Raw genomic sequence first — 26,464 nt, forward strand, 5'->3', positions numbered from 1 at the left:
GTTTGGCACAAGCAACACTAGGACGACCTTGCAAGCCAGATATTTAAGAAGAGTTGGGGAGGGAATGAGATTCTAATCCATGTGAGAAGGAACCAGCTTCTGTAGCCAGCAGGCCGGCCATGGGGGGGGGGGGGCGGCGGCGGGGGGCTGCACGTGCGCACAGGGGCGGGGTCGAGTGGAGGGCACAGACGGGAGCCAGAGCCAGTGGGGGGCAGCGCACAACATTTATTGAACTCTGCCATGGTGCAGAGGCGCTTCCTGGCCAGCCACCCTGGAAGATGCCTGGGGGCCCACGCGTGCGTCCCCAGCACATGACGCGACGACTCAGTGAGGTCAAGACTCCAGCACCCACGGCCTCACCTGCACAGTGGGTTAGGACCCTGTCCTCCGTTCTCCTTCCCCGCAACAGAGGGAGCGCGCCCCTGCCCCCAGCGCAGGCCCGGTGGGCACGTGGGAGCGAGCACAGGCTTCGGGGAGCAGAGTCAGCACGGGGTGGGGGAACAGCTGGGCGGGAGCGAACCCGTTCAAAGCAACCACGGTTCTGGGAGAGACGGCTTGTGGGATGTGCTGTCGGAATGTCAAACCAATTCTTTAACAGGTACACTGACACTAAGGGACAGTATTTCTAAAATGTCACAGATGGGAATGCCCCCAAAGCATTTAAAATAATTAACACTGCATGCCAATGCATGAACAGACGAGCATAAATTAATTCCCAGAGAGGTATTGGGGACAGAGCCTGGAGCTGACACAGAGAGAATATAGATTTGCTCTGTTGGTGTGTATGTCTACGGCATATAACTTTCGTTAGTAAAGAAAACCTCTATTTATATTTGCGACGCAGGGCAGGTGGGCGGTCTGTACAGAGTGTGCGAGCCGGGTGGAGGTCAGGTTCACGGAGCGGAGGCCGAAGGGCAGGATTAGAGTGCTCCCATCCCAGTGACCTCAGACGTCAGCCTGGAAGACACAGAAGTACAGAGGAGACAGGTCACAATGTTCTCATAAAACGGTTCCAGAAGCGAAAGGCTCACCTCGTGTTTTTGTTTTTTTTAAGTTTATTTATCTTGGGAGAGAGAAAGGGAGCAGGGGAGGGAGAGAAGGAGTGGGAGAGAGGGAATCCCAAGCAGGTTCTGCGCTGTTAGCACAGAGCCCGACACGGGGCTCGAACCCACTCGAACCCACGCACCGTGAGATCATGACCTGAGCTGAAATCAAGAGTCAGACCCTCGGCCCACGGAGCCATCCAGGCGCTCAGCCCTGTGTGTTCTTATAGCCTTTGTGTCCGTCTCCCTCTTGGCTGTGACAGATGTGTGGCCATGACTGGAGACCAAAGCAGAGCAGAGGGAGGAGGACCCACTGGCGACCAGGTCGGCGGGGTCTGCCTTCCCTGTCACCACATCTCAGCAGAGTGACAATAACCCCATGGACAAGCACAGGCCACCACAACCATCTGTATGCAGCCGCTGCAGGAGGGGCACCGCGGAGTGGAGACCGCCTTCTGAGAGCCCAGACGTTCCGAGTTAAAGAGGAGGGTCCTGCCTCCCCGGGTGTGGTCACGTGCTCTCCGACATGCGCCTGGGCAGGGCAGCTGAGGTGAGCGTCCCAGCCCCAGGACCTCACCTGCCCCATGGCCTAACCTCTGACCCTCACACAGTCCCTGGATCCGCTGCTCAGCGGGGTCTGGGTGGCGGGGAAGGGGCGCGTGGGAGCAGAATGGCCCGGTACTGTGATCTCTGAAACCACATAACCGAATCAACCCAAGTGTTTGGCTGACCCCTGGCCTTCCCGGAAACGCTCCGGCCTGTAACGACCTAGCCCTGCACTGGAGACGCTCCATGGTGAACGGTCAGGTGTGAATGTGCAGAGGGGGGTGTGGGGGCCCGAGTCGGTGTGGTGACTGTCTCCATCACGCCCACCCCCACCCCCGGCCAGGAGAGAGAAGCCCCCAGAGGGGACAGGCATCCGGGCTCCCACCAGGGCCCTCCAGTCCCCCTGAGCACCCTGTCTGCCAGCAACACGTTGGGCAGGGCCTTGTGAACACTCACCTGGCATTGATGAGGTACTGGGCAAGGCTGATGTTGGCTGGGGTCCCCGTGATGGTGATCTGGCGCTCCGATGACCCTTCTGTGGCATTGGCGATTTTGATCTGAGCTCCAGACATCTGTCGAATTTCATTGATTTTGGTCCCTTGGCGTCCAATTATGCAGCCTATTAGCTAGAAAAAAGGACAGAGGACTTCCTTAGAGAAGGGACCCCACCCCAGCTGAGTGTGCACAGGGCCCTGGGGAGGCCCCTGGACAGCCTAACCTTGGTCTGCGCCCCACTCCACGAACTCCAGGCTGCCGACGGCCGGGCCCTGCCTGGTGCCCCTGCTGCCGCAGTCCTGACAGGTCCGCAGGCCGAGAGGCACCTGCTGTGTCACCTGCCCTGGTGCCCTTCAGGGCCTGGGCACCGGGGAGCACACAGGTGCCAGCACCAGGGCCCTCTTGGCCGCGTCCTCAGCTGGAGAAGTGTTTGAAGCCAGTTTAAAGCTTGTTGCTGCCTAAAACCTGTCTCTTGATGAGCCTGGGTGAAAGTCTGAGGACGCATCGGATGTTCCCTTTCCTTCCCACCGTGTGACCCGTTTAGGTGGGATGCAGTGACCTCTGGGCACTCTGGGCCATCTGAAGGAGTAGTCAGTCATCATGAATCAAGCAGTCAGAAGGACCAGAGCCGGGGCCCCTTGGGACACAGAGGCAGCCACGCATGGGGCCGGACGGCAGCCTGGGGTCTAGACCAACTCTCTGTGGGGGCCCACCCTGCAGTGTAGGGGCAGTAGGGCCCCAGAGAGGCCTCCACAGGGGGCAGCTGGCACCTCTTGGTGTTTACCAAGGGCAGAACGGGGCGCTGCCCTTAGCCAGGGGCCGCCGAGGGCAGCTCTGAGAGCACACACGGGCCGGGGTGGGCCCGGGGCAGCCCTGTGGGGAAGTCTTCTGTTCCAGCCTCAGAGCCGTCCGACGGAGGGGCTGGAGACGGTGTGGGACGGTGCGCGGGGAGGAAGCCCATTTACACACGACACACCTCAGCACCTAGGTGGTGACCGCAGCTCGTGGGGACACAGTTGCGTCCCGACTCGCTCTCATCCCTAAGGTGACCTGCAGCATCTCAGTTCTGCTCTCCTTTCTGGGGTTAGGTCGGCTGTCTCACTGCACCATCAATCTCTCCAGACGTCCAGAAAGACGCATCTGCTCCAGAGCTGCCCGGCTTCCTCTACCTCCTGCCCCCATCTCCCGAGGCCCTGCCCCCACCCAGGCCCCGCCCACTGCACACCAGGCCCCGCCCCTCAAGGTCTGTGAGAGTGACTTCCAGGGTCACCCTTCTGGATCTTTGACTTGTCCTTCCCCGGCCGCAGAGGAATCTTGAGAGCGGCTCCCCAGTGGGGCAGGCAGGTGACAGCTGGGCATGTGGGCTGGCATGGGGGCAGCACCGGCCCCTGATGGAGGGAGCATGTGGGGCCAGTCCCCAGAAGATGCCAGTGCTCAGGAGGGCCCCTGGGCTTCCTCCCCTCCCATCCTCACACTTTGGCCACTAGCAGCCCAATCTCCCTTCTAGAACCTTCCCCCTTCAGTGCAAGTAGCCCCAGCTGAGCTAAGATTCTCCTGCAGAACCGGCTTGTTTTCTCCTCCAGTAAAGCCTATTTGAGGAAATGATCTCCTCTGTCTGGCACAAAGACTCGCGTTCTCTCAAATATCTTCCTCTTCCTATTTTCTTGCTGAAAACGTCCTGACGCCCAGCCCTTGATACTTCGACAGCATGGGCCAAGTGAGTTCTGAAACAGGCAGTGAGCGCCTAAAGTGACACCAGCCCAAGGCCAATGATACCAAGGCCAGGGGAGTACAGGACCACCACCACAGGCAGCCCCACACACGGCTGCCGGCCCTGACCCCAACTGGGTCCCTGTGGCCTCGCCGGCAGGCGGCCAGACTATGGAACCTACGTGTGACGTAGGTCACTGCACGTGCCTGCCATCCAGAGGCTGTGGCGACACGTAGGTGTGGGCAGGACCTCCCTTTGCAGTCTAGCTTTGACCAGGGACGGAGAAGTGCGGTATGGCAGGCGTGCATCTGGACATGGGCTCTGGGCACAGGTGCCTCCCCTGGGGGGGGGGGGTCAGGGCGGGGGGGCACGAGAAAGTCCCCAGCAGAGCTGTCACAAGGTCTCCTCCCAGGATGAGCCCCCTCAGAGCACGCGGATCCAAGAAGACACCCTCCCCCGGAGGAGGCTGGCAGCACGGCGCTGTGGGCAAGGTGGCACGTGTATGCCCAGGATGCACCCCGCTCTCCCAGACAGCCTCATCCTGTCCCGTTTGCCCCCTGGGCTCATCTCTGCTTAGAAGGAAGGCCCAGACAAGAGGAAGGTGCCTGTCGTTAGTGCAATGGTTTCAGCAGAGGTTGGGAGGAGAAGGCCCACAGCAGACAGTGGTCCCTACAGCTACCACGTGGGCGAAGACTGGGGGCTGCTCAAGGATCATCACGCAGGAGGACAGAGCAGGGAGCCCCGGGAGCAGAAACACTCTCCCTTGGAGGACGCAGGAGCACGTCACCCATGAAGGCTCCGGGCCTGCGGCTGGCCACCAGGGCCCCGACGAGGGGGTGTTTCCTGGGGGTGGGGGGCGGTCCCTTCCTCTGGCCCTATGCCTCACTCCTCTCCTGCCCTACTGCTCATCTCTGTCCACACTCACGAGGGACCATCCCCCTGAAGCCACGACTCCGTGCTTCTCTTAAGGAAGAGGAGGGACTTCTTGCCCAGCTGGTTCAAGGGGCAAAGCAGTGAAGGATCCTCAGGAAAGGCCTCAGTTCTAGGGTTGAAGAGGCCAAATGACAGGTGAGCTGGGAAGGCCACGTCGCCCACACAGCAGCCTCCTCTGCGGGCATGGACAGCTGTCCCTCCAGGACACGTGGCCCACACCTACCCTGGTGTCTTGGTTTGGGATCAGAGTCTGCATCTTTAGGATAATCCAAGGGTTCAGAGGACAAAGTGGGTAGGGCTGAGCATGTGGCTCAGCTGAGCCCTGGGCGGGAACAGGCAGTGGGCACCAAATACAGGCATCCAGACACACCCGGGGCACCCTGCTTGCGGGAACCCCAGACCCCCTGAGGCCCGGGGTGCACGGGGCAGGTCCACTCCAGAGCATTCCTGGACCACCTGTTCCTTAAGGGCCAACCCTGAAGCAGACTCCTTAGATGGGAGACTCGGGGGTCTTGGGCCTGTGGCCAGCTCTGGCATCTGAATCCTGAATAAAACCCCACCCCCCTTTCCTGTCTAGAATCTCAGGGGTGTGACATCACATGCCGTCTGTGGACATTGCACCTAGCCATGGGAAGGTGGGGAGTGGTCCCGGGCAGGGTGGGGGCGGGCGAGGGTTCAGGCATACTCACATCGTTGGGAATGGTGAGCTCGTGAGTACTGGCCGGGGGGCTGACGTCCAGACCTGGGCACACCAAGGGGACACGGTTAGCCTGGGAGCAGGTGGCTCATGTCAAGCCCAGCACCCGCCCACACGGCCCACATGGGCCCAGGCTCTGTGAGTGAGCTCAGTCCCAAACCGCAACCAACCGCTGGAGCCCCAGCTTCTCTCGAAACAAGGAAAAGAATGCCTGAGCATGGGCACCTCGTGGTTTTACTCCTGTGCGTGATGGCTCGGGATGCCCTTCACAGACTGCTGGGGGACCCGTGCTGAGCGGCTCTTTGCATGTGTGTGTGTGTGTGTGTGTGTGTGTGTGTGTCCCTGGGCTCTCGGCCCCCTCTGCACCCCTGGTCGTGTGTGTGTGTGTGTGTGTGTGTGTGTGTGTGTGTGTCTGGGCCCTTGGCCCCCTCTACACCCTTGGTTGTGTGTGTGTGTGTGTGTGTGTGTGTGTGTGTCCCTGGGCTCTCAGCCCCCTCTGCACCCCTGGTCGTGTGTGTGTGTGCGTGTGTGTGTCTGGGCTCTTGGCCCCCTCTGCACCCTTGGTCGTGTGTGTGTGTGTGTGTGTGTGTGTGTGTGTCTGGGCTCTCGGCCCCCTCTGCACCCCTGGTCGTGTGTGTGTGTGTGTGTGTGTGTGTGTCCCTGGGCTCTCGGCCCCCTCTGCACCCCTGGTCGTGTGTGTGTGTGTGTGTGTGTCTGGGCTCTCGGCCCCCTCTGCACCCCTGGTCGAGTGTGTGTGTGTGTGTGTGTGTGTGTGTGTGTGTCTGGGCTCTCGGTCCCCTCTGCACCCCTGGTCCAGCTGCCCCTAACTGCCTTCTGCCCCAAACTGCTCTGCGGCCCAGATAGCCCCGTGATGCAGCGGTGAGCCGACATCGGTGTTCTAAGTGCAGACACAGGCCTAGTTGGTCGCCAGGCCCCCAAGTTTTAGCTTTGCCAGTGTCAGCTCAGGGCCTGCCACATCAAAGACCACTTCTCAGACGACTCACAGGACAGGATCCGCTTTTGCTCTGGAAACAGGGTCAACAGAGCCCGTGCTGGGCAGGCTCCCTGCCCTCAGCACTTGTCTCCTTGTCTGGAGGCATCACAAGCACCAAGTCCACAGCGGACACCCTCCTTCCTCCCTGCAGGCCCCACGCGCGTCCGAGCGCAGCCCAGACCCCAGAGTCTGTACACGCAGCCAACCGTCGCAGCCCGGCTGGTACCGTCAGAATATTCCAGAGCCCCAGACCTCTTGTCTCCCCGCTCCTGGCTCCTGCCTCTGTCCCTGCCCCTTGGTCTACTCTCCACGGGCCCAGAGGGTCCTAAGGACACACGGGTCAGATGCCTTCAAGACCGTCCCAGACCATCTGGTGGGGTCCTGCCCCCACCACGGCCTCCTCCCCTCTTCCTGCATCTCCTATGGCACTCGTGTCCCCAACACCAGATGCACCGCGGTCCTCAGTCTCTGCCATGAGAGACCCTACCGGGGCCCGTCTTGCCTGGGCGGGGAAGGCGGGGGCGGTCAGTTGGCATGTCCTGAATGAACTAATTCATCCCAAATTGTCGTCTCCTTTTGCCAAATCAAGTTTCTGTTCTTTATCGCGTTCTTTTCACAAAGGCGCTTCCAGTACCATCACTTGGTTGTTCAAGCGTCTATACACATTCCATAAATAGTGACACCCAAAACATCATTTAAGAGATTTCCTCAGTCCTGTCTGCATCCTTACAGGAACTGCTGAACAGCCTCATCTGGGTCGGACGTAACGACAAGAGTCCCGTTGGTTCACCTTGGTATATTTTGATCCGGGGGCGGAAAGTATTAGACTTCTCTTTAAGAAGGCACTGAAATTAAGCTGGTGATCTGGAGACACATCTGCTCTTGTGCCTCAGGACCCCGTGTCCCAGCAGGGGATCCTCTCTCACGATATGCTGACATTCCACGTGCTTGGATGAGTCAAGCTTCGCCATGCGAGCTCGAGCCGGCTTTGGGAGCAGCGGCGACGTCGCCCCTTGTCACCACACATCCTACTCCACCGGCTGCCACGGTGGGACACGTGTGTGTGCACGCTCTCCCTGTGGGTCCCACGGGGCCTCGGGTGGGAGGTCATCACAGGGACCCCTTAAAGAGGTCGTGTGCACACGTGCCCCGTGTCCTTGGGGCCCGGAGGCAGTGCTGGGGGAGCCGTGACAGGGGAGGTGGGTGGCCGGCAGGATGGGGGCCATGGGTCCCGGGTGAGCCAGGCCCTTGGGTCCCGGCCGTCTCCGGAAGGCGGTCGCCGGGCAGCGGTACGAAACCCCGTATAAACGGCAGAGGGCTCGCAGGCACAGGTGCGTCACCACCTAGATGTGCAACTCAGTAAGGGTCGGTATCTACGTCCTGTAAAAGTTTGTCTCTAATTCCCATTCGCTAAATTCTGCATGAACTGAGTTGAAGGCTGCACCGCGATGGCACCCACGTGGGGCGCTCTGATCATCAGAGCCGGCGTCTCGCCCGGAGACGCCCCCAGAGCCCCAGGCGCACAGCTAGGCTCTGGGGCCCAGAACACACGGACGGGGTGACAGCTGGCTCGCGCCGGGAGCGCTGCCCTCCTGCACTCCCTTTCAGCTGGACACTTGCTCTTCTGCCCCGACCCTGAGCGGGACGGGGGAGCGGGTGGCGCCTCACGGGGAGACCGCTCCGCCCGCCGCAAGCTCTCAAGTGGCTTCGCTCCCCACCCGCCCTGGGTACTGGGACCCGCAGGCCCGTGTCTGCCCCGCCACAGCCTAGGCGCATCTTCAACGCAGCCACAACGGGTGCAGACAGATCGGGCCCGGGGGCCTCTGCTCCCTGACGGCGGGCCGTGTCGCCTACAAAACGCGTCCCCGGAAAGCACACATCATGGTAAATTCTTTCCGGCAGGCCCCCACGCGCCGTGCCACCCAGAGAATATGTGGCAACGCAGACGGTGGCCCGCCACGTGTGGGGCCTTTGGTGGCCATCAGAGACTCGGGACTGACCCACTTGGCGGACACGGAAGCTGTGAACTGCACGTGCAGGCCTGGCGCCGGCCGCTCGGGCTCTGTCCCCTGACGGCACTGGCCCCTCGCTGAGGCGCTCGCAGTCCCCGTGGCAGACGCGATCGGGCCTCCTCGCCCCTCCTCCCGCCAGGTCAGTGACCCGGAGCCCGAGCAGGGGCGGACGCACGGCCTTCTGGGCCTGCTCTGTCTCCGTTTAGTGTGCTTTTGTTTTACCTGACGACTGGCCCATCAGATTTTGAGCTTCTTCGGAGGAGTGTAAAGGCAGCTTTTCTCCTGGAGAGCAAAGAAGAAACAGATTTAATGTTTTGCCCTCAAGGAGATAAGCAAGGTCTCTTCAACTAGGGAAGCTCAAAATCTGACTGGCGCATGCACGGCAGACCAGCATGTCCGTGTGTTGTCGCCCACTCGGCCACCGAGGCGATGCCCTGCCGTCATCCGGGAGGAACGCACGCCCAGCTGGCCAGACAGTGCGGGCTAAGGCCCACCCCCGCCCCTGTGCCCAGTAGGGTGCCGATGGTGACCGCGCCCCGGGCCGGGGGCTGGCTCATCTCAGTTTTCCCCGGGGCAGGGCCGGGTGCCGTCCCGGGCAGGTGTCACTCCTGGGATGTGCACCGGCCTCCTGCAGAAGGGCATCCGTCTGCTCGTCTGAGCTCTTGCTCCCGGAGAACAGACTTCGGGGCTGGCCAAGTGGGTGGTGCGTCCAGCAGGAGGGACCTCCAGGACGCCTGTGTGCAGTGGAGAGCAGGCATGGACCCGAGGGGGCAGACGGGACATCTCTTCCCAAGAAGGCCAGCCGTGAGGTGACTACCCTACCACAGGAGACACACGCAGACCTCCCCGCCCGGCCCTCTGCAACGTGCACACTGCTACGTGTCTACACTGTGCCCTTGGCATCCACAACTACAACTGTACCTGCTCTGCTCACCGCCCTGAATAAGACCGTTCAGAAAGAGAGTCCCCAGGTGAGAAGAGAGGAGGTCAGAAAGGGCAGCTGGGTACGTACCGGGGAAAGCGGGGTTGGTCTGTCCGAGGGGAGGAAAGGGGGTTTGCTGCATGGCCAGCTGGTGGAGCTTGGTCAACTGCTGGGGTAGGAGGGACACGAGAGCTAAGAAGATTATTGTCATCGAGCACAAGTCACACCAAATTAAAAAGGCAGTAACAGAACGTTGTACAAATAGATAGAGAGGGGCCATGCGGACACATGGCAGACGCAGAACTCAAGGACTTGGCCTGGGAAAACCAATGGGCCTCTGGGCGGCGCACCCGATTCCTTTCCTCTCCTCGACTCCCTGGCAGCTCACACAGGCCTGGCGGGCGGCGACCCCCAGCCCACAGCCAAGCGCCGGACGTCCAGCAGGATGTCCTTGGGCCTGCTCAGGCTCAGGGCCTGCACCGCACACTCTGGGCAACGCGCTCAGCTCCCAGCCTCCCCTGGACAGCAGGGCCCGCGCGAACGTGTCCCGGCCCCACTTCGGGCCGGCCCTGGACTCCGTTCTGGAGGCGAGGACAGGCCCTTCCCGGAGCCCCCGGAGGCCAGCAGGAGGGGGCCCTCGGGGAGGAGCCGGCGTCCCCAGTGCCACACAAGCGTGTCGGGGAGGCAGCAATGGTGCCCAAGGCGCAAACACCCGAGACACTCAAGAGCCTTCACAGACGGGCCTCACGGTGATAGAGGAGCGGGTCGCCGGCAGCTAAGACAAACACCACGGGCCCCTTCCCACTGTGGGGAGGGTCACGGTGTCCCTGACGGCCCGCCCTGGAGAGCCCCTGCCCTGTCTGCCGTGCCCCATGGCCGCAGTGGCGGGCACGGGGGCTCGCCGTGCGCGGGGCCGTGCGGTCCAGGCTCTTCCGGCCCCCACAGGATGACGTACCGCGTGGACCCCAGCTACAGCTGGGGGCCCAGCCGTGACCGACCCGTGGCCTCCTGGTCGTCCTTTTCAGGTGGACCCCTCGCCGTGTGAGCCCCTGGGATGTGAGGCAGGCTCCTGCAGTGGAGGTGGCCACACCCGGCCCATCTTTCCCGGCCGGCTCCTGTGACCTTGCCGTTAGAGCTTCTGTTCTCCTTCCCTTCCTGGAAAGGGGGAGTGCCTCGAAATGCAGCTTTCTGCCTGTCTTCTGGGGTGCTCCCTGACCTGTGGCGCTCGGGGTGGGCCCGCCCAGGGAGCACTGGCCACACCTCACTCAGTGGGGCCGCTCTGGGTGCAGGTATCATGCCCAGGGGTCCTGAGAAATAGGTCAGGGGATGTGGTGACCTGGGGCAGATTCAGCTCTAAGAGTCCCTGACGAGGTGGTGCGGGTCAACGTTGTCCCTGGGACTGGGGGCTGACCCCGCCCCCCGCCCAAGCCGTGACGTCGCTGAGCCTGACGTGACCTGAGCAGCTCTGCACCGAAGCCCCCCGAGGAAGGTGTTGGAAGAACACACCCCGGAAATACCATCACGGGACACCGCCGGAGTCACAAGGGACGAGAGGTGATGCATGGCCTGCACCGGCTGTGCCCGAGGCACAGGCAGGATGACCCTGCGGGGAAGGTGCCTGCAGAACACATTGCAAGTAGCCTAGCGAAGCCTCCTCTTTCAGGGACGAGTAAGAAAGACAGCAAGTACCTGCAGGCTGAGGAGGGGGTGACACCGTCCGTCCGTGGCTGAGGCACCGCCCAGCGGCCGGACCGCAGACCGGTCCCATGAATCTGCCTCTAGCCGATGGGACCGGGAGCCGTGGGGCCGTGGGCCCTGCGTGCAGCAAGCATGGGCCACCGAGGACACCCAGCAGGGGTGTGAACCCACCTCAAGGGGGAGTTGGAAACAGGGCTAAGGTTTCTCCACCAGGCAGTTAACTACGAGTTCCCAGGATGGAGGAGGGAACCACTTCCGGAGACGGCAAGCGGGAAGCTGGAGCACAGGCCGTGCACGTGGGGACACGGCGCACAGTGCGCTGACCACCGCTCGGATTTCGATGCAGATGCGGTGCTCACATAGGAGGGCGGCCTGCCGTGTGACCGGACCCCTGGGGGCTTCAGCCCTTGGCCCAGGGGCGGACCTGGTGCGACGAGGTCTGCTAGCACCTGCTGGGCTTGGGGAGCCCTGGCCGGGCTGCTCTGTGCTCCGCCCACAGCAGGGCCCTCTCCTATCTGTCCCGAGCCCCCGAGAGCACACAGCTGTGTGCCGGTCAGGACGGCAGTGGAGAGCGGGGCCCTGGAGGCGGAACCAGCCTGGGTTAGCCCCAGCAACGCCCAGCTCTGCGGAGTGGGCTCGGCGGGTCCCGATGTGCAGGATGGGGGAAGCGCCATCCCCAACGACCTGTGGCTTCCCTACCCGCCCGTCCACAGCTCTGTCACCCTGGCTGCTCCTCTGGTCTCTCCACGCTGGCCCCCCCCCCCCCCCCCCGGCAGGGAGGCAGATGGGGTGCACCAGGCGGGTGTGCTCCAGAGCCCGGCCGCCCGTGTTCTGGGCACAGCCTGGGCACGACCAGATGAATACTCCCCGAGGCCAGCCACGCCGATGCCGGAGAACGGCCGCCCCCAGGGGCTTCAGATGTCCCAGCCCTAATGTCTCTGGCTGCCACGCACGGGCTGCTTTTTATGGAGAAATGGCCACACCAACAGATGAGTCCCCTCCACCCACGCACATGAATGTAAAGTGATGTCCCGGGGAGCCTGGACGGGCACATGGCAGTGCCTGGATAAACACTGGTACAGGGAGCGGGTGGGCAGAGAGGTGGACGGATGGCAGATGCCAGCTGGCCTCCCTCTGGTCTTGGCTCTGCCTTTAATCAGTCAAGCACTTCATCTCCTCGGAATACAATTTCTACACTTTCTAAGGCAAGAGCAGGAAAAGGGCTAGGGGGATTCCTGCTTTTTGAAGTATTTCTGCCATCAAAAAATAATCACTTTCAGTATTCACAAGGGCCTCCACGGGGCTGGGAGGGAAGAGGGGAGAAGGAAAGGGAGGGGGAGGGGGGCCAGGGTGTCGTGAAATGGACAGCTCTCTGTCCCTTGCCTTTTCCAATGGATACTGGTTGGAACAGAGAAACAGACAAATACTAAATGCAGACAAAGGCTGAAACCCTAAGTATCCATGAGACCACAACTCAGTGAGTTACCTCGAGTCGAATGCACCATGCAGCTACGTCACTTCTCGGAACAGCCTGCCATGGGGGCCTAGGCGGTGGTCACGTTTCCTCCTGTGAAATTGTGCGTCTTTTGCTCATTTTTCTACTGCGTTGATTTTTGCTGATTCACAAAAACTCCTTTTGTATTTCAGACACTAATCCTATTTCAGCTGTTATGCTGAAAAGATCATTTCCCCCACTCCCCTTTGGTGTCTTTAGGGAAACAGAATTTAAAAATTTTAACGTAGTGAAACTCATTAATATTTTCTTCATGGTTTGCTTTATGTTTTGCTTAAGACCGCTTTTCCTGACCTGAAAAAGAAAGGCATTCTCCTATATTTTCTTCTAAAGGTGACGTTCTTGACACATAAGTAGTGTTTAAATTATTTTTCCCATGTGGATGACCCACTGTCCTGATATAGCCTGCTGGTCCAGTGTCTGTCCCTGTGCCCAAACCACTCTGTCTCCAGTCATTCGGCCTTACAGCAAGTCTCCGTATCTTCCGGGACTGCTCTCCCTAGCATACAGTCTCTTCATTAATATCTTGATGTTTCTTGGTCTTTGCTCTTGAACACAAATTTTAAAACAGCATCTTAAGTCCCTGTCAGGATTCTGATTGGAATTGTACTGCATTTGTACCTCGATTTGGGAAGAATTGACACTTTATTTTATTCAAAAAAATTTTTTTTAAAGTAGGCCTCATGCCCAGCATGAAGCTGCAGTGAGGGTCTTGAACTCCCGACCCCGAGATCAAGACCTGAGCTGAGATCAAGAGTCAGACACTCAACTGACTGAGCCACCCAGGTGCCCCGAGAATTGACATTTAAAGATACTTCACGTTCCTACCCGTGAACTTGGTATGCTTCTCCATTTATTTTGGCCTTTTGGTCTTCTTTAACTTTCAGTAAATACAAGGTTTTTTTTCAAAGGTCATCTTTTAATTATTGATTTCAACTTAATTGCTTTGTGGTAAGAGAATAGAGCCTACAGGATTCCAATTTTTTATAGAGGGTGGGGTTGTTTTTTTTTAATGGCATAATATGTGATCAAGTCTTACTAAGTTTCCATGACTTCCATGGCTGTTTAGGATTGTATAGAGTTCAATCTATGTCTCACCAGGCTCACCGACTGCACCATCAATGCCTTCTGTATTCTTTATTGAAAGAGAGTTAGGTGAAGGCTCTACCTACAATGTCTGTCAAATTCCCTTTATGGTTTGTTAATTTTTTCTTTACATGTATTTGAAGATATGGTTAAGGTGTGTACAAATTATGAATTTATATCTTCTGGTGAACATGTAAGTGACTAAATATCAACTAAAGTTGACTTCTTTATCAACGTCTAAGTGACTAAATATAGCATTTGCCTTGACTCCCGCCCCCCCTGCCCCTGACATTAATGTTGACATACAAGGTTTCTTTCAGTCAGTATTTTCTTAGAATAGCTTTTTCTCTTCTTTCAATATTTCTGGGTCCTTATTCTTTAGGTGTGTCTCCAGGGGAAGAAAACGCTATGTTTTTGGGGTTTTTTCCTGTTTTGTTAGCTTGTCTATTTGTTTTTTGTTCTGTTTTGCTTTTTAAGTCCGAGAACCTTATTTTTTGACTGGAACACTTTTACTTTGATCACAATTACACGTACGTATAATTTCTGCCGTTTTATTTTGCACTTGTAATTGCCCTGATCTTCTCAGGCTTCTTTCCTGTTTTTCATCCTTTTCTCCTTTTGTACTGGTTAACTTCTGCCATGCATTCTCCCTCTATACCTTTACAGAAGTTACAGAATTAAACTCTTTTCTGTCAGTGGTCACTTTCACATTTTAATACATACGTTTAAAGTCTAAACTCTTTGCCTCTTCTGGGATGACACGGTAAGCTACAGAAACTTCTCATTCCCCCGGGGTCCATCTGAATCGTAGGTCTGTTTTTGTCTACTTGTTCTGTTTTGTTAATCCCACAAATTAGACAATTTTGATGTTGACTTTACAGACAATTTTTGCTTTCCTTTGCCCAAATGTATACATTTTTGTGTAGTTTAAAATCATTGGTATTTCACTGGCCCGTGCTTATGTTAATGAAATAAGCCCGGTTCCTACATCTCTGGCCTCGCCTCCACAATCTCTGTCCTTCTCCGGAAGGCATCCATCACAAGCCTGTTGGTCACAGCTATTTGTCCGAAAATGCTTGGATTTGGGTCCTTGGAAGGTCCTCTTAAGATAGAAACTTGGGTTGACAATTACTTTTTCTTATCACACCACCACCTTCTGGCCTCCAGAGTTGCTGACGAGACGTCCCCTCCTTCCTCTCTCGCTCTCTGTGACATTCCTGTTCTGACTACTTTGGAGATTCACTTTTGGTCTTGATGTCATGCAATTTTACTCTGACAGATCCGAGATGGATTTCTTTTTATTTACGTTGTTTGGGATTTGTTGGGATTCCTGAACGTGAGGACTGGTTTCTTTTGTTAATTCTGGCAAATTCTCAGTGCTCATCTCATAGAATCGTCATCACCCTGTGTGATGGAAATGCAGATTCGGCCTCTGAGGGGGCAGGGAGGCAGAGAAGATCTCCGGCAAGCCGGCCTAGGGGCAGGGATAGGAGGTGCCCTGGCAGTGGGTGGGGCGCGGGCACCTCCCCACCAGCCTGAGCTGCAGGGTCCTGGGAGGAGCAGGACGGACGTGAGGCCCAGAAGCCGGCTGGCGTCGGAGTGCTGGCCAGTCTCCACTGTGCCCAGTACAAGGTGCCACCGCACGGCGGTCACCGGGGGAGTCCCCGCACCCACAACAAATTGTGAGTGGACAGCAGGACCTGACGTGCACCCTCCCGCTGACGCCTCCTCCCTCTGTTATGACTCCGTGTCACTGTCTCCTAAAGAACACGCTTCCTGTGACCCCCGGTTACTGGGCGCCGCTGCTGGAAGCCATGGCTCTTTATTCTGTCGACGAGCTTTCCAAACGACCACTTCCTCGTGCTTGAGACCGGGTGGCCGTCCTGAGAGCCGCCCTGCAGTCGGAGCCAGGTGCAGGCGAGCAGGCAGAGGTGGCGAACCCTTTGTTGTCACTTGGAACGCCTGGCTTACTTTCTGCTTGCTTTTGGCCCCTTGAACGAGGGGCACGTCACGTGAGGGAGTCACTCGGAAAGTCTGAAGACCAGCAGAGAGGAGTCACACGCAGGGGTTGGCCTGCCGCTGGCTGATCACACCGCGGAAGTGAAGAGACACAGGTTACTGGGTGGGCGGGAGGACTGGGTGGCTCCCACGTCTGAGTCCCTGCTGCCCCCCAACCCCCATGTCTGAAGCCACGTGGCCCCGCGGAGGCTCTGTGGAGGTGAGGGGAGCCGCCCCCAGAGTTCTGGAGGTGAGCCTGGGGCCGGGGACATCCTCCCATACCCGGTGCCCGGTGCCTCTCCTGGGCGAGTCCGGGGGGATTCGGGCAAAACAGGCGAGTGGCAGGTGCCACCGCAAAACTGGCAAGGTGGGTCCTGGCGATTCTCCAGGGAGGGCAAAGCAGGGGATGTAAGAAGTACGTACAGTTTAGTTCTAGATGAAGAAACACTCAGCTCTAAGAAACAGGTTTCCTTACAGTCTGGGCCTGATTCAGATAAGTTACCAGGCTGTTAAAATGTGTGTGTGTCAGCCACCGTGGCTCAAACATTCAACCTGTGCACTCAGTTATATTTTAAAATAAAGTAGGATTTCCCATCACTATTGTATTTGGGTTCTAAGAAACGAGGCCTTTAAAGTCCCTACTGAATACTAAGCTTAGTTAAAAGTTCCCTTTCCTGGCCACCATCACCCATGTCCCCAGGCGGCTGGTTTATTTTTGTTTCGGATGGAGCATCAACATGATCGTCTGGCGTTCAGTGTCACCAGCGCGCAAAGCGCACTTCTCAGAGCTCTCGCTACAGAGTCCTGGCAGCCGTGCGTCCCCCACCCTGTCCGGTCTACACAGGGGAGGGTCCCGCACAGAGCGCCAGCTCATGAGACGTACCAAAGGCAATGAAGCAATTACGCAACCCTGAGTTATAAGTCAGCTTAAACAATCTGACAAAAATGCCTGCGAAACTACCCGCTTTCAAGAGATAGTGAGAAAATCACATGGAGGGACATAACGACGAGTTGATACAAAAATCAATCAGCCAAACAGAAGTTCCTCAGCCTGAGACAGGTGTGCGCCCACGACTGTGGGAACCTGAGGCCAGAAACTCTTCTCCGTGAGCTCAGAGGCCATGCCTAGGGCTGCAGGAAATCTCAGGCCTCAGAGCTGTTCTCTGGGGTCGACCGCCCTTCGTGAGGGGCTAGACCACTGTTTCCTGAGCTCCTGAGTTTGAGAAAAGCCCACGAGCCGGGTTTCCCAGTCTGCTCTTGCACACGCACCCGCACTTCTAGAGGAGCAAGACCAGCGGCCCCCCGTTAAATGAAGATTGTGCCACCCAAGGAATTAGGCCCGTGACCCACTTGGCCTCTGTTCTGATTTGCCACCACCCCACTCGGGGCCCTCTGAGAGGAGCGGTGGAGCCCACCCCCTCGTGTGCCTACGCTCCGTGCGCACTCCTGCGCTGGGGACGGGCCAGCCCTTCTCCCAGGCTCTAACATCTGCACCCCCGTCACAGTTGGCAGTCGGCTGAGACGATGAGGGACAGGGCGTCACCCGCCTGGAACCGGAAAGGCCTCTGAGCCACGGGGCCTGCCCCTGCCTGTCTCGGGGGCTCCTACGAACCGACCTCCAGCGCTCTGTCATTTTCGTGGGCACTGCTGGCAACCTCCTTGGGGTAAAAGACGTTTAACTTTTAAAGCTGCCGGTGGTTCTTTCGAGAAGGCTGAGTAGGTTCACACCTTCACCACCTCCCCCACTCCTGGGATCTCTAAGCAACTCACAGGAGAATGAAGAGCATCCCCGATAACACGGAACGGGGTGTGGAGGTCACTAGCGGAGGCCAGGCTTTGACACATATCCTCAAAGGGGAGATGGAGGTGGCCATGGCCCTGAGGGGTCTGTGGGCTCCAGCGGGCAGGCGGGGCACGGGAGTGATCTGCCTGCACATCTCACTGACGTCCTGCGCGCCCAGCTGGACCGTGTAGGGGTTGGCAGGAGACTCTAGCACCCATCAACCTGGCAGCGCCTCCCACGTGAGGCCCGGGTCCCAGAGAACATGCAGGAAAACGCTTTCTTGGAGAGGCCGCGAAGCTCGGCAGGTCTCGAAATGGTTTAGAGAAGAAAACGGCTTCTCAAAACCAGCTTCAGGTTGGCTGCCGCTGCAGAAAGCAGCACGGAGGCCGAGCACACCTCCACCTTCTTCCCCTGGCCCGGTCCCCCCGCCTTCCTGCCCCAACCCTCCCTTCCGGATCAACTAGTGAGGACCTCCTTGCCCGAGCGTCCGGATCCCTGTGGAGAGACGGCCTTGGGTCACAGCTGCTGCCCTGTTCCTGCTGCACACTGGCCCCTCAGCCCCCGGGCCACTGACAGTGCGTCTTTGGATGTGCCCGTTCTCCACTCGGATACCACGCTCAGACTGGAACACACGCAGGGACGTCTGAGCGGGCCCCGATGGCGGAGCAAGGGGCTTCAGCCCTAGAAAGAAAACCAAGGCCACGTCTGTTGGCTTTTGTACTCAGGGTGTAGGGGCTGCTGTTTCAACTCGGGCCCCACAGGGGACAGTGTGGCTTTACCGGACGTTCAAACATCCTTCCCAGCATCTCTTGGAGCACCTGTCTGATAGCACGTCACCTAACTCCTCAGGTGGCTGCAGGGCACCCGATGGGGCAGGTGCCACGGCAGAGCAGCCTTGCGGCCACCGCCTAAGGCCCTGTGTGCAGAGGAAAGCCCCAGAGCGCAGCAACAACCAGAACAATTTGACATCAGGCCAAGTCCTCCACACAAGTAGAATTAGTGCTAAGAGGTTAAAGGTTATTCAAGGTCATGTGGATACGACAGAGGTCGGGAACATTGAGAGAACGGTATTAATATTATTGCGTAATATTAATATTAGTAGCAAGTACAGCAGCATGCAGGTGGGTAACGGTAATGAGAAGAGAAGGCCAGGGAGGCAGAGTGGAGACTCACATCTGGGTGGGGGATGGCGTACTGTCCCTGGATCGTGTAGGCCTAGAAAGAGAGAGACACGGTCAGCTCGCGAAGCGGCGGCCACGCTTGTGCCCGCCGGCGGCCCTCCCCGGGGGACACGGGCTTTCTCAGGGGTGGGGCTTCGTGGGAACGGGCCCGAGGCCCTCTGGAGAGAGCGCATCCCCCCCTTCCGCCGCCAGCTTAGGACAAAAGGCGAGTCCTTCAGGGCGCGGGGAGGTGCAGACTGGGGGTGTCGCGGGGCCAAGCCTCACCGGCGCGACAGCGGGACACGTGGGCCAGGCGAGCCGCGCCCCACCTCCTGGAGAGCCGCAGGAGTGCAGACTGGTGGGGCCGGCAGGGAGGGCGGGAAGGGGCGCAGCTGGGAAGGCTCCCCACTCCCCCGGAGGGGGTTCTTAATAGAAACCCCCCGCAAGTGATCTGACTGTTACAGATTCATTATTAGCCTTTGGCAATTTTCATCAGCTTTCAGAGTGAACACTTTTGCAAAGTACTTGTCCCAAGAAAACCAAACCAAAGGACCTTTAAAAGGTGACTCAAAACCAATTTTGCAAAAGCAGATTAAGTAAGAAACGTGCCCAAATCAGTCACAAGATGGATGGTCTTGACCTGCAGCCTCAGCGGGCCGAACACTTGTTCTCCGGGACCAGCGTGGTCCCTGAGGCTTCACCTTCAAGACGGTGACTCGGGGTGGCCACAGCGGGCTTGGGCCTGGCGCCTCTCCCCCCTGCCCGCCCCCACCCACCTCAACAGTCCACCGGCTGAGACGCTCCCAGAAACTCACGGCCAAAAACAAACGATCCACAAGGTGTCAAGGGAGAGCAAAGACCAAGGACTTGCTGTCAGGCCTCATGTGCTGTGATGTGGGACGTGCCACACCAGCTCTGGGCAGCCGCGGTCGAGGCCCCGGGCACGGGTGGCACAGGTGGGGAGGGACGTGCCTTCCGGCACCTGGCCACGTGGGGTGCCCGTGCCACATCGCAAGCGGGCACGCGATGCCCACCTGTGTCTGCACACGTGCACCGAGAGGGAGACCACAGGCCAGTCCAAGCGTCCCTTCTGTGGACTTTGCACCGAGGGTGGCGTCTGACGGTTTTCCTCATAAACAACCCAAGCGGGGAGGTAAAGGCCACCAGGCACCGGGCGGGGCCCACTGGAGGCGGGGGCCATCCAGGCGTCCCACGGGGAAGTAAAGGAATCTTATCAGACGCTGCAAGTGTCCGAGGGGAAGGCAGTGGGGCCGCCCTTCCCCCTCTGGACTTCTGTGCACAAGCTCCGTGGCTTGTCTTTAGGTTTCATGGAGGTGCCAGCAGGCACACGCTCCGGCGCGTCACCACGCGTCACAGGCCTGGGACGCACACCGTCCTACGGCCCCGGTCGCCCCAGTGGAACTGCACACACCTCCGGACAGGGCAGTTCTTTAACCCACACGTTTTTACTCACTTAGGTGGTCGCGTTCTCGGTTTTATTTGAACTGTGGGAGCAGTTTACCATGGACAGAGGGAAGGTACAGCTGGGAAGACAGACAAAGGTTCTCCGGACGAAACCTTCGTCATCTGCGACCTGCTTGAAACACTGGGCTGGCTGGGCTGGGGCGCCTGGTGGCTCAGTCAGTTAAGTGTCTGACTTCGGCTCAGGTCGTGATCTCACAGTTTGTGAGCTTGAGCCCTGCATTGGGGTCCCTGCTGTCAGCACGGAGCCGAAGTCAGATCCTCTGTCTCCCTCTCCCTCTCTCTCTCTGGCCTTCCCCCGCTTGCTCTCTCTCAAAAATACAGAAACATTAAAAACATTTTTTGAAATGCAGGCTGGCGCTCCCTGGTGGGGTACCTGCTGGCCCTCGGGTACCAGTGCTCGGTGAGAGCCAGTGCAGGTGGGAGATCCACAGTGAGGGGTGTCTCCAGAGGGGAGTCAGGCCTAGGTCCTGCGGCAGGTGGGGTCTGGGTTCTGAAGGGCCCCCTTGCTGCTAAATCTCATTCACACCCCATTTCTGTTTGTGCTGTGGCTCATCGGTCTCCACACAACCACGAAGAGCCACTGGCCAGACCTGTCTTGGGGGGCACAGGTGCCTGTAGCCTGGGGACAGCCTCGGGACAAGCGCCCACGATGCTGGTGACCTCGCTGCCCTAAGAGGAGATGACCGGGACGGCCTTCCTTGGCTGGGGCTACGCTGGCCTTGGCCCACACGGCTTCCCCGGCTCTCCTGGGTGTTACTGTGCTTCCCTTTTGAAGACAGACCGCACTTTACCACATGGTGGCATCGTGGGTCTGTTCACATGTCAGGGTCAAGGCCACACATGTATCTAACCTGCTAGCTTACTAGGACTTCAGGGCAAAGGACATCGTGTTCTGAACAAGGCCCCCTGTGTCTGTGTGCCCCCGTGACTACCTCTGGCCTTGCTTTCTGACCTGTAAAATGGGGGCGAGCCCAGGTCCCGGGGCTGCAGTGGGAGGGTGCAGGGATGTGAAGGCTCCAGACAAAAGGCAGGGCCACTGGGTGACTTGAGGGCTGTGGTAGCTGGGAGAAGGGCCCGCAGTGGCCGCGTGCAGAAGCCAGGCACAGTGGACAGTGGCCTTCCCTGAACCACACAGCCCTGTGGGAGCCACTGGGTCTCTCCCGGTGGGAAGCAGCCCACATGCTGCTCTTGGAAACACCTAACGTGGGAGTCAATCTGGAGGATCTGATAAGATTCCTTTAAAATGTGGAGAAAATTTTCATTTGCCCCTTTGTTAACGACAAAGTCATGGCCATTCTCCCCTGACCTGGGTTGCCTCTGGGAATGCTCAGTCTTCACTCTCCCTTGAACAAAGACACACGTCACCGCCAACTGGACGCAGAGCTCCTCCAGGCACTCTGGCCGGGCACCTCCCAAGGTCCTCTACCTATGGTCGTGACCCCGAGGTGGGTGGCACAGGTGCCCGATGGCAGGAGGCGGGCACAGCCCCTCTCCTCAGCTCTCTCTGGGCCCTGCTGATGAGCTGCTGGCCTCAGATGTTAACCTCTGCAGCTGCTGGCCTCCCGGGCCCCTTGCCGAAGGGGGAGGAAGGAGGTCGGCGGCTCCTGCCCCAGCAACAGATGTGCAGAGCAGGTGTCCCGGCCCGGCCGGTGCGGGGCGGGGCGGAGTGCGAGGGCCATCGCTGTGAGCCGGAAGTCACCTTTCCCTTCCCCTGCGTGCTCCTAGAGACTCCTCTGTGGGGGGTTGGGGGTGTGCATTTTGGGGGAGACGGGACCCTGTTCCCACAGCTCCAGTTGTCTCAACCTCGAGCCACAGGGTCACTGTAACGCTTCCGGCCCTTCCGCTAAGCCCCTTAGACACTCGACGAAGTAGATTTGGGCCAATGTTGCCTAGGCAGGACCAGGGTCCTTCTGTGCCGGGCCAGGGAGAAGACGCTTCCGGGGTCCAGGCTCTGCGGGACGTCTGCCTTGGCCTTTTCTGTCTGCCCCACACTGCCCAGCTCGCCCCGTGCCCGGCGGCAGGCCGGGAGAGCTCTGCGCCCAGCGTGGGTGGGGTGGGAGACGTGCACGTGAGAAGGGAGAAAACCTGAGTGCACTAACGGGCAGCGGCGGGGGCTGCAGTAAAAGGCTGAGGTTGGCAGTGGAGGCCGCGAGCGGGTCGGCTCTTACCTGACCACCTGCAAAAATGACAGGGGTGGAGGCGGGCTTTGGGCGGTAGGGAATGGTGGCACCTTTCGGTGGGGACTAGGAAAAGGGACAGGAGAGGGAGAGAGAGCATTAGAGCAGCTTCGCGTCAGGATCTGATCACGGGGAGGCCTCCTTCCCGAGCCCACCCCGCTGCACCGCCCGCCCTCCCCGGCAGTGCCAGAGGGTAGGGGATACCCCGCGGCGGGAGGGCTGCCTGATGGGGACCCTCCGGAGGGCCCCCTCTTCCACATAACTACTGCCCTAAATACACCCCAGCACGGGCGCCATCCGCCCGCAGGGTGTGGTGGGCTCCACGGCGGTGTGGGATGCTACTCCCTGACAAGTAAGAATGGAAACCAAGCCCCAGTCTGCCCTGGGGGCCCCCACAGCCTGCACAGATGGCCAGGTGGCTGCCTGTGGGCCACTTGTGTCAGCCTGGGTGTTGTCCTCTGGGAAAATCTGTCCCTCTCTCTCATGCTCAGGATGAAGCTGGCCTTTGTGGGCAGCTCCGCCATGGGGGGGGTCCTGCTCAGAGCCCCAAAGGCTTTGCTTGGCCAGGGTCATGATGCTCAGTAGGCATCATCACGGGACAGTCAGAAACATCCAATTTCACTATTAACAAAAGGGAGCAACTTTAAAAAAAAAAAACTTAGAGTCCAAATGAAGTATGTTACAGTCTTGATGAGCTTTGCTAGAATTTCCTTTGATTATTCTGTGTCCAAAAGTACAGGCTTTTTACCTTGGGGTGGATGACATTCTCAAGTACCAGAAGTCTGCCAGTTGGGTTGATAAATTCAACCCAATTCCTTGGTCAGAGGCAACCAAGGTCCTCCCTTGTCTGGCCAGGTGGCCGTCTTCCCTGGGAGCAGAGGCCACAGGGCCCAGGTCAGGTCAGCAACACCGCTTGCCAGAGGCAGAGGGTGGGGGCCAGGGCAGTGTCCCTGCTGGGAGTTCTCGAGACCAGGGCCCACTCAGGCCCAGCCCACACCCTGGGCTACCGGGTGTGACCTCACAGTGCCCCGACCTGAGACACAAAGTCATGTGGGCACAGGCTTAGTAGAGGGGATGACAGCTTCAACTCTGTAGTCCAAGCCACGCTGTGTGACCGTGGGCACACTGTGTGACCTTGAGCACAAGGTTTGACCTTGACATGATGCTCTGTACCCTTGGCCACTCTGTATGACCTTGGGAAATCTGTATGGCCTTGGCCGAGCTGTGTGACCTCGGGAACACCGCAGCCTCGCTGTAAATAAAGCAGGAAGGGCTGCTGTGGGGCCTGTGAGCTGACTCATGTCTGGGGTGATGATGGGCTCCTGGGGTCGGCCAGTCTTCAGTGTTTCTGCAGGTATGACCGAACGCCTCCAGAAACGTCTCTGTGCAGCTGGGATTCACTGCAGCCTCAGGTAAGACTCGCTTCATCGCGGCAGAATCATGATTAAATGGAGCTCGAGGGAGTGGCGTTCTCACGGTGCCAGCAGAGACCTCTGTCTGGCCGTGCCCTGTCCCTGAGCTGGGCACCCCACCAACGGCAGCGCCCGCCATCCCAACACTGTGAGCTTGTGGTTCCCGGGCATGCCGATGTCCTCGGATAGGACAGAGGGCTTCTGAGCACAGCCCTTGGGGCTCCCCCGGGGTGCGGCAGGCACTGACGGGTGGGCTTTGCGGCGACCCCTGTGCTTTCCACAGGGCCCCGCTGACTCACCCGCACCAGAGGGCAGGCCTCTCAGTGGCCACTTGAAGGGTGCGGGGCCCCCCGAACAGAGTCTGAAAGTCCGCTAACCTTTGCTCTGTTCGTCCAGCTCATTTTCACTTAAAAATGGGCCCAACTTCCCTAAGCACGGCGGTTCCCCCGACCCCTGAGAGCTCCGGGCCGGTAAGGGCGAGGCCCCACCTCAGCGCATTTGCGGGTCACGTTTGCCACGTGCGCTTCCTGGTCGAGTCTCACGTCGGCCCCGGCCCCCCCCCCCCCGGGAAGACCGGGCGGTTCTAACCACAGCCCTGGGGTGTCAGCACCCGCAGCCAAAGGGGTCTAGCCTGCTTCTGCAGGGCTGCACCTGACCGTGAACACGGTGTGGGCCATGCCACCTGGGAGGAGTCCTGAGGAGGCCGAGAGTTTTAGTCCAATCCTTGTTATTGAACGTGGGAGGCCATGTCCCTCCCGGAGCCGTTCGTGTGGCTCAGCACTCGGACTTAGCACTCTGACCGACTCAGAACTCTGACGGGCCACCGCAGCTCAAGACGCGCGTGCTTCCTCGCCGCCTCGGGCATCCGCCGGTGCAGGCAGCACCCGGCCCGCTCCGTCTGTCCACGTGGCGCCTCCCGGGTCCCAGCAGCAGGGGATGGAAGGGAACCCAGAACGGCACCGACTGTCACCATGGCCAGTGGCTGGGGACCGTCAGGACACCAATATTTAGAAAAATATTTTCAACTTCACAAAATATCGTACTTCAGGAAAATAGAAACCATGCAAATTTTTTAGAGACTTGGGGGTGGATCCGAACGCCGAGCCGAGGACAAGAGGGGCGAGGGCACAGAGGCTGGGAGTCCACTGCTGTGGGCGCCTGGTGTTCGCCCTCCCTCATGGCCCTCGAGCCCGCAACGCCTGTCGGGGGCTGTCGCGTGACGCAGACACACTTCACTTCAGCTTCGAGACCAGCAACTGCTGGCGGCCTCAGGGAGCCCTGCTGCATTTGGGGCAGAGGTTGACATTTAAATCTCAGGGGTTTCTCCCCCAAATGTCGAGAGGATTTTGTCTCGCTCAGCTGTCTTCTTTGCTTCTCCTTTGGTTTTAACCATTTTGTTTACTTCCTGTCTGTCTCTTACAACTGGGCGTTTCAGCGTGCTTTTCCTCCTCTGTGCCTTGGTGGGACCCTGACGCCTGCGGGTGTGATGAGCACGGGCCTCCCCCTCGTCCGTGGGCCGTGCTTACGGCCGCCCTTGTACTGGATGCCCCTCACGCCACAGACCGACGACCGGTGATGCAAGCGTCTCCTCACACGTCCCTTTCCCCGGCTCCCCAGCCACGAGGAGGGACATGCCAAAGGGGGCGGGCGGCGGGCGGCCGGCAGCTGTCCCTCCCCCGGCACCCGCACCCCCAGCACGGCTCTCACTCCGGTCACGCTCCCGACCCCCGGCCCCCGGCCCCTGCACGGCCCCAGCCACGTGCCGCAGCCGACACGAAGAAGCCACGGCAGGTGTGGCTCGCGGGGCAGGCTGGCGGTGGTCCCTGGATGCCCAGACTGTACCTCCAGCATGACCACACAGATCTGCTTGACGCACTGGATGATGGCGTCGGGGGTCCCCGAGATGGTCACTGCCCGCTCCGTGGAGTTGGGCAGCATGTCCCCGGCCACCTGGACCTGGGCACCTGTGGACTGCAGAAATGAGACATTGGAGGGGACACGGCCTGAGCCAGGGCAGCACTCCTGGGAGCTCGAGAGGGCGTGCTGAGGGTGCGGTGCACGGACACCCCCCCCCAACGGTGCCCCTTCATGCCCGCCTGGCACCCCAGCCCTCTGCCCATTCCCTGGGCGCCCATGGGGCGGGGCCGGTCGCCTTCAGCCCACCACTGCCCAGCGTGGCCTGGCACAGGGACAGCGACGCTGGACAAGAGGCATTTTAACCTGCAAGTGGCATTTGTAGAGACGGAGACAGAAATGGAGTCCCTTTTTTTAAATACATGGAATTTTATCTCCCCTGCGGAGTTTCAGGTCACAGAGAATGACGGACACTAGGAAAGCCTAAACTCTTTAGCTCTCTCTCCTTGACGGAATCACGACAGGGTGGCCACCCTCCTTAAGGGAGACGGAAGGAGTTAGGCTTTCTCTGAACACGGCAACATGTGAGCATAAAGTCCACCCCTCACACCGGCTCCCTCCCTGCTGGGACAGCTCAGGCCGGCCAGTCCCTGGACGCACCTGCCTGGGGGCAGAGACCACGGCCTCTGTGGCCTAGAGCCGCATGACCGGGTGGCAGGAGGGCCCTGCCTGTCCCCGGTTGGGGTGCACAGCCCCCCTCACAGGCGCCCAGCGCCTCTGCGCGACACCTTTGTGCACGTTCTAGGGGGTCCCACGTCCCACCCTCTGCTCTTTGGATGGCCCTCCCCTACCGTAAGCTCCATGCTGGCAGGGTTCGCAGTGCTGGGCCTCCAGGGGAGGGGGGGTGGGCTCTACCCTCCCAGCAGCGGGCACCAGCAGCCGGAG

General features: G+C 59.3%; 1 protein-coding gene across 15 annotated transcripts in view; it reads right to left on the bottom strand.

Annotated features, from left to right (window-relative positions):
* Positions 1-202: 202 nt before the first annotated feature.
* Positions 203-26,464, bottom strand: part of PCBP3 (poly(rC) binding protein 3) — a 268,457-nt gene continuing 242,195 nt past the window's right edge. For 6 of the 15 annotated variants that reach the window (XM_040483713.1, XM_040483721.1, XM_040483712.1 and 3 more), the window contains 8 exons: positions 25,508-25,636; positions 22,176-22,319; positions 18,605-18,646; positions 9,444-9,522; positions 8,654-8,713; positions 5,418-5,470; positions 2,046-2,215; positions 203-957 (listed from right to left, as the gene is read on the bottom strand). In XM_040483713.1, the coding sequence (XP_040339647.1) occupies positions 921-957; positions 2,046-2,215; positions 5,418-5,470; positions 8,654-8,713; positions 9,444-9,522; positions 18,605-18,646; positions 22,176-22,319; positions 25,508-25,636 (714 nt within the window). In that variant the 3' untranslated portion in view covers positions 203-920. The remainder of the gene's footprint in view (positions 958-2,045; positions 2,216-5,417; positions 5,471-8,653; positions 8,714-9,443; positions 9,523-18,604; positions 18,647-22,175; positions 22,320-25,507; positions 25,637-26,464) is intronic. The other 9 variants (XM_040483719.1, XM_040483718.1, XM_040483711.1 and 6 more) reach the window with 9 other exon arrangements.

The sequence above is a fragment of the Herpailurus yagouaroundi genome, unplaced genomic scaffold (assembly GCF_014898765.1).
Source record: "Herpailurus yagouaroundi ecotype Mexico unplaced genomic scaffold, PumYag 162, whole genome shotgun sequence".
Classification (NCBI taxonomy): domain Eukaryota; kingdom Metazoa; phylum Chordata; class Mammalia; order Carnivora; family Felidae; genus Herpailurus; species Herpailurus yagouaroundi.